The sequence below is a fragment of the Cervus canadensis genome, chromosome 3, assembly GCF_019320065.1.
Source record: "Cervus canadensis isolate Bull #8, Minnesota chromosome 3, ASM1932006v1, whole genome shotgun sequence".
In the NCBI taxonomy this organism is placed as follows: domain Eukaryota; kingdom Metazoa; phylum Chordata; class Mammalia; order Artiodactyla; family Cervidae; genus Cervus; species Cervus canadensis.
In genome coordinates, this window is record NC_057388.1 from 89,045,717 (window position 1) to 89,053,674 (window position 7,958).

The 7,958-nt window shown below is 37.0% G+C and overlaps 1 protein-coding gene across 1 annotated transcript; it reads left to right on the forward strand.

The window, feature by feature from the left end:
* The first annotated feature begins 1,375 nt into the window (after positions 1–1,375).
* SSMEM1 (serine rich single-pass membrane protein 1) lies at positions 1,376–7,682 on the forward strand. Its single transcript, XM_043462408.1, has 3 exons — positions 1,376–1,603; positions 4,514–4,568; positions 6,839–7,682. Exons 1-3 carry the CDS (start codon positions 1,421–1,423, stop codon positions 7,333–7,335), a joined length of 735 nt encoding a protein of 244 aa, XP_043318343.1. The 5' UTR covers positions 1,376–1,420; the 3' UTR covers positions 7,336–7,682.
* The last annotated feature ends 276 nt before the right edge of the window (positions 7,683–7,958 follow it).

Consider the following 7,958-nt stretch of genomic DNA (forward strand, 5'->3'; position numbering starts at 1 on the left):
AGGTCCAGGATGCACAAGGTCTGGAGACTTACTTGTGGGGATGCAGAGAAGGGTGCCTCTAATAGAAACATCACACTGTGTCCTGATAAGCTAGTGGATTGTCACAGCACGTCCCAATGGCCAGAAATTTTCCTAATATGCTTCTAAGGTCCAACATTAGAAAATGAAGTTTCCTTGTGGTATTGCATGTTAATGAAAATCTGTAGGTATGCTATGCTCTTAAAGATCTAAGCGATTTTTTTAAAGTGGAATTTTTATAATTTTTAGATTGCCTTAGCAGCAACCATGGTTTGCTCTAGTTTTAGATTTAGGGATGAACTAACTTGAAAATTGTTCAAATGTACAAAATTAGAATGGAGAAGGAAATGGCAACCCACTCCAGTATTCTTGCCCAGAGAATCCCAGGGACAGAGGAGCCTGGTGGGCTCCATGGGATTGCGAAGAGTCGAACATGACTGAGCAACTAACACACACACAAAATTAGAATACCAGTTTCCTCCCCAACACATGCTGAAAGAAATTGTACATGTTTTATGTAACTCACAACAGATACATCTATGTTTTCCCTCAATGTAATCTGTGAATTACTGTGCATTTATTCAAGACTTAGAAAGGAACACTACTACTACCTAATTTAGATACATTGTTGGCATTATGTATTAGTTTTCCAGAGTTGCCATAGGAAAACACCACAGACTGCATAGTTTAAACAACAGGAATTTATTTTTTTCACAGTTGTAGGGGTTGGAAATCTAAGATCAAGGTGCTAGCAGGATTGATTTCTCCTGAACCTGTGTCCTTTGGCTTGCAGATGGCCCTCTTCTGTGTTCTCACATAGTCTTGTCTTTTTTTCCTCCTGTGCTTGCACATTCTTGATGTCTCTTCCTTTTCTCATAAGAACACCAGTGATATTGGACTAGGGCCCCCATCCTTATGACTTCATTTAACCTTAATTACCTCTTTTTAGGCTCTATCTACAATTATAGTCAAATCGGGGCTTGAAGTTTCAACATAGGCTTTTTGGGGACCACAGTTCAGTCTACAACACATTAGAACTATCTATGTTAAATTACAATGGTATGATATATATCAAAGAGACTGAAAAATGAATGGATACCTTAGAGACTTAGATTTACGTAGAGAAAATACCATGTATACAAGTTTCAAGACACACACACAAAAAGATTAAGGCAGAATGCACCATATTGAGGTATGGGGAATTACCTTAAACTTTCATAGATGTGACTTACACAGATCTTCCAAAAATTTAGCAATCCAAGAAACGTTTGTCAGTTCCTGTCACAATTAATGAAGTGTATATGTCATAATAGGTTGCCAAGGAAGTTGTCATACACCTCAAGTACTTCCCAGTCATCTTCATCCCTATGAGCATGTTTTATTTTCAAAGCAAGAAGTCATCATGGGAGATCTTTTTTCTTTATTTTGGGAGGTGGATCCTCCTGCCATTCCTATAAGTTTTACCATTCCAAATCAAGATTATGAATGCCGGAAGGATGACTCTTGTGGGGCAATAGGGAACTTCCTACTTTGGTATTTCATCATTATACTGGCCCTGATGTTCTTCTCTCGGGCTTCTGTCTGGGTAGGATATAATTTTTCATTTTATATCTAAAGTCTATATGCTTAAGGTAGATATTTTGCCAAAAGAATATTTAGAATAAAAAAAAAAAGAATATTTAGAATACTGATAACTTATACAGGTCCTAGACTCCCTAGCTAAGTACATTGAACTTGTCTAGACTGGCAAGAAAAGCTACTTTAGAAAATTAATAAAAAATTGAAAATGATTCTTGACAATTTCATCATGAAGACCATTTGAGAGGTCTAAGCTATTTCTCTGCTCCCATACTTGTACCAGCTTTCCGGAGTCATAGAGCAATGAGCTTCAAGGATCTCAAAAGAGCATATGGTTTAGCCTCTTCTTTTTAGGCAAGGAAGATATCAGTATCTTTCCTTTGTTTTTTTTTTCCCATTGATAAAGCCCAAAGAGATTAAGTGACTTGTCCAATGTCATGAGTGGTTATGACAGAACAGACCCAGGTTTCCTGCCATATCATTTGTTTGTTTCATAGCATAGTTGAAATGTTGAATTATATCTATTCAGTGCTGATTAAAGTCCATGGGGTCGCAAAGAGTCGGATACGACTGAGTGATTGAACTGAACTGAACTGAAGTGCTGATTAAAACCTTAATTATCTGAGAGGTTTTGTCTTTCACTTTATACCCTTATGGCAGCTATAATCCATTCAACTGCTTCTTCTAAAGGGTCCCAGATTTGAAATCTGAGAACCACATGCGAGCTAGTCAAAAAGGATGAAATTTTTCCTTCACTTTGAACTTAATTTTCTCTGCTCAATTATGAACCTTTATTTACAAACCTTGAAGTAATGGTAAAAGAGTGATGGAAATGTGGTGATAATTATCCTCCAACATAAAGCACACTGATCTCCTCTGGATTTGCCATTTTTAAGACACATTTTTTGCTTTCATAGACTATATATGCTATATTTAGTTTATATGTTTAGTGTTTATTCAGACAGTTAGTTGGTATTTTTCCAAACAGTACCAGTCCCAGTCCAAGCTCCTCTTTTTGCATATGTGGAAGTGGAGCTTAGAAGGGGTTAAGTGGCTTGGTAAAATCCCAGTGGCAGAAAGGCAGAGCCATAGCCCAGAGCTCCTCACCGTCCTACCCTCCCCTTTGGGGCAGGCTCTTCTGTTTTCACTCAACTGAATCACACCCAGAGACACTTAATAAAATACTTTTGGTAACCATAGTTCATATGATTCCACTTAGCTTAATGTAAAATCTTTCTTTTGATTTTGTGATTGTATTTTGATTTGACGTCAAATCAAATATGGAAGCTTTCCATGAAAAGAATATAAACCTAACTTTTTAAAGTTCATAAACTTCTAATATCTTCATAATCATCTCTAAACATTTTACATTTAAAATAAGGCCACCCAAAAACATTCTTCAAAAGGTATCCTTAAAGAGGATTCCATTCAAAATTCTCAGAAAATTATTTCAGTAACCCAAAAAACAAAGAGGTACCTCATTAGAGAAACTTGCTAAGCCTTGTGAAGATGGAGTATTAAGAAAAGAATGATCTCAAAGATCATTCAGACTGCGGTTATAAATACCCAAGTATGGTACTTTTCAATCCAAAGGTAGTTTGGCTTTCTACATAAATTCATTTTCCCCCTAATTGTAAACAGTTTGAAGGATTAGATGGAAAAAAATTAGTTACAACCCTCAAAGCCACTGTTGCTAACTCTTGTGAAACATTGCTAACTCTTGTGCTAACATTCCTTAGTATTTCTTCTTTTCATATTTTTAGCTAAGTTGTGATGATACTGCATATACAAATTTGCATCTTGATTTTTAAATTAATATTATAACATTTATTTCCTCATGTTATGACATAGCCTTATTATAATAATTTTTATAACTATATATGATATATCATGATTATTGTCTACTTTTGAATTTTGTATTTATATTATCCTAATTACATTGGGAGAATATGTCTGTACACAAAACTTTCTTTTCTAGTTTATTTCTCAGTGATAGATTCCCAAAATTATTATGTGTCAAGTGTTATGAGTATTTCTAAACTACTTGATATATTCTGAAAGAGTTGCTTTGTATGTGTATTTTTTTGCAAAACAATTTTTAGAATCAAAAAGTGGAATATTGATCTGAAAAATGGGACAAATATATTTATGGAGTATTGGGGCAGAATATTTGAAATTGGAATTATTCAAAGAAATCAATTTCTTCTGATTGCCAAGTTCACAAGTAATATATTATGGTCGCATTTTGGAGGAATGTGTCTGAAGGATTTAGGAGATAGTAAGTATATGAATTCATATAAAGATCTTAAAGAATTATCATAATGTGGCCTGATAAGATGTCCTTTTAAAAGTAATTTAAAACTAATCCTAGTACTATCATCTTTTTAAGATTATGTTTTGTGTTAGTTGCTCAGTTGTGTCTGACTGTTTACAACCCCATAGACTGTAGCCTTCCAGGCTCCTCTGTCCATGGAATTCTCTAGGCAAGAATACTGGAGTGGGTAGCCATTCCCTTCTCCAGGGGATCTTCCCAATCCAGATACTGAACCCAAGTCTCCCACATTGCAGGCAGATTCTTTACGGTCTGAGTCATTTTTAAATGACATTTAAACAGTATTTCTCTATAATGTCAGTGAGTTCAGGAAAACTTTATAACTTATAGGTTGTCGTCAGTCTTATTTTCTCTCAATCTTTTTTTCCATTTTGCTGTTCAAAACATTTTGGTAGATCCTTTTGTCAAAGCATGGTCTTCTTAATGGTCTGCAGAAGTGGGATCACTATAATAGGAACTCAGTAAGTATTTATTGGACCGCACTGACTGCTTAAAATAGACACTATCAAAGTAAATATGAGTGAAGAACAACCAACTGAGATCACTATTACTAATCTGTATTTCTAATCTGTATTTCTTAAATAGATGTCTGAGAAGAAAAAGGATGAAGACAATGGGACAAGTACTTCACCAAGCAAAGGTAAGAGCCAGTACTTATTTGATATTGGACTATGACCAAAAAAAATATATATATATATGTGTTGGGTGTGGAAAGCAGACAACAGAGATAAACAGTCAAGAGCATTATAGAGCCTCCCCATACCTCTGGTGGCCCATGGATGAGCACTTTGCTTTGGTGCAGAAGGACAGCTTAGCTACTTCAGCAGAGCTGCTAGAGGCTCTACATTACTGGTAGGTAGAGCTCAAGCTGTCTTTTCATTTCTCAGCATTCTCCCATCACACAGCTTGCCTTTCACACATAATTATTGCTAGTGTTTCTGCAAGACTATGAGCTATACATGACATCTTTTTGAATAACTTATATGCAGTGGTGGTGAAGGAAATGGCAGCCCATTCCAGTACTCCTGGAAAATCCCATGGACAGAGGAGCCTGGTAGGCTACAGTCCATGGGGTTGTGAAGAGTTGGACATGACCGAGTGACTTCACTTCACTCACTTCATATTTTCTCACTGGAGAAGGAAATGGCAACCCACTCCAGAATTCTTGCCTGGAGAAGCCCATGGACAGAAGAGCCTGGCAGGCCATGGTCCATGGGGTCGCAGAGAGTTGGACATGACTGGAGTGACTAAGCACGTACAAGCAGTGGTGTGCTGATGAGTCTTTAACAACCGGCTCTCCAAAAATGTGTGTAGTATATATCATTTAAAATTTTACTAGTATAAAGTATGTATATCAGATAATTTACAATAATAAAATATATAATATTCTTTATGGTAAATTCCATATAGACCACTGATTCTCACAAAGTACTTCTTTGATTTTGGTCACTTTCAGCCTTAGCCAACCTATAGTTACAATAGATAAATGGGTTTAGTTCCAATATGACTGTTACTTTCCTTTAAGTTAAGGAATAGGACAAAAGAAACAGAAAGAGGTATGTTGGAACTTAACTTGGTTGTTAATGATGTGAATGACTTCTTTGCTGAGCTGGATAATAGTTTTAGAATACTCTGGAAGAATATTTCCTCATTTTTGGGTGCTATTCACATTATAGCGGCTATAGGCATGATACCTTTAAATGTTATCTGCATCAGTAACTTGTTCTCCACTACTTTGGGCTGTGTGCTAAGTTGCTTCAGTCATATCTGACTCTTTATGACCCCATGGACTGTAGCCCACTAGGCTCCTCTATCTATTGAATTCTCTAGGCAAGAATACCAGAGTGGGTTGCCATTTCCTCCTCCAAGGGATCTTCCCAATCCAGGGATGGAACCTAGGTCTCTTATATCGCCTGCATTGGTAGGCGGGTTCTTTACCGCCACTGCCACCTGGGAAGTCTGTCCAGACAATCTACAGAACCGTAAATGAAGACCTGATTCTTAGTGCTTGTTGATTTTTATCCCATCAAAACTACTTTCAGGTTACCAACATAATGTCACTGAACATGGGAATTAGGAAGAGATGTATAACAGTACATCATTACATAGTATTTTTAATATCCAGAAAGAACAGACATAAATAGTAGCTTTAAGAGCAAACCTCATAATGAAATGTAGTAAAATAATTAAGGAAGTGATGAGTTTTGAGTATTTATTACATTTATTTGTAGCAAATTGATTTAGTGGTAAGCATGTATAATTTAATTTTTGCTAATGGCTACATTTAACAGCCGTCTTGCAAAGTTCCGGAAAGTTTATCATTTCTTGTGAGCTGGCTGATATAAGCCAACTCCACTACACCAGTGTATACAGAGAAAATCCTTTTTCATTTTCTGCTACCCAAATCACATTCATACATACACTTAAATCTTTAAAACATCAAGGCAGGGACTTGCCTGGTGGTCCAGTGTCTAGGACTCTGGTCTTTCATTGCTGGGGTCCTGGGTTTGATCCCTGGTTGGGGAACTAGATCCCACATGCCACAACTAAGACCCTGTGCAGCCAAATAAGTAAATAAAAATAAATATTTTTTTTTAAAAATCAAGGAAAAGGTTAAAAGGGTCCTCCTCAGAAAAGTTTGGAGACCTTTCTGTTGATATTATTTCAAGGGTCCATGAAACTTCAAAAGTAGTATGTCAAGCATCTATTTGATCCTTTTGGTTTTGATCCTTTTGGTATGGCACTGGAAAATGAAGTCAGCTGCCAACACTTGCAAATGAGTGGGGAAAAGTGGTGGCTTGGCAAATGGCAGCAAAGAGTGAGCCACACCGTAGGCTTCCTTTTTAGGTAAGATGAGGTTATGGTAACCAAAAATGTGCCTAACTTGTTGATTTCTCTCATTGTTGTTAGAAAGCAAAGATATTTCCAATAAGCGGCGAGACAAAGAGGGTGCCTGGGATTCTTTGCAAATGATGAAAAAACCAAAGCAGAGCCAACTTACCCCTGTAACTGACTCAGAAGTGGCTTTGGTCAATGCCTGTCTTGAACAAAGACGAGCGAGGCGCTATTCTGGATTCAATCAAGTGAATCTGACCCAACATGACAGTGATACTACTGAGTGTGACAGTGAAGAATCTAACTCCGGAGCCTCCTCATGGAAGGAGAGTGAAAGTGAACACCACCCATCACCAGCCAGTATTAAGAAGAGAAAAATAGCTCAGAGGCAAAGGAATATGGGAGGTTACCAAATCAGGGAAAGGCCCTGCCTCCACTGCAAAGCCATGAGAACCAATGAATGGCTAACTCGCCATTTCCTTCAAAATGCTTCAGTAACAAGCTCAATGAAGGAAGATATTCAAGATGAAAATTCTGGACCTGATATTAAGACAAAATTCAGTAAATTTTGAATTTCATCAAGTCCTTACCTCACTTGAAGCCAAATGAAAGAGATGAATAAAACATGAAAAATCACCAGAGGTCTAGATGAGGAGGCTTTTACAATAGAGTCTCTCTACTAACAACAAAAACATTCTTGGAACCCAAGAGGTAAAATTTCAGATAATTCTTTGTCCAAAAACAGGCCAGTGAATTTGTTTATGGCACCACTGAAGCATCAGAGATCTGCATCCACTATGATTTTTTTTTTTATGCAAAAGAGCACCAGACAGATATTTTATGCCTTGAGTGTATGTATTTTGTTAATGTCTGTAATACAAATAAGGAAGGTCTTTGAAAATATATTTATGTTTAGAAACCACTTAAATTTATTCATATGTTTTGATTATCCAGTTGACTGAATGAATTAGGGAATGTTGGTTGGAATAGAATTGGCCCCCATTCCCCAGATCCATATTTACAGGTGAGTCTACCTGAGTTGTATATTTTTTTTGCTGCATAGCTTGTAGATCTTAGTTCCCCGACTGGGGATTGAATCTGGGCCCTCAGCAATGAGAGCATGGCATCCTGACTGTGGAGTCCTAACCACAGGACCACCAGGGAATTCCCCACATGAGCTGTATTGTTACACATG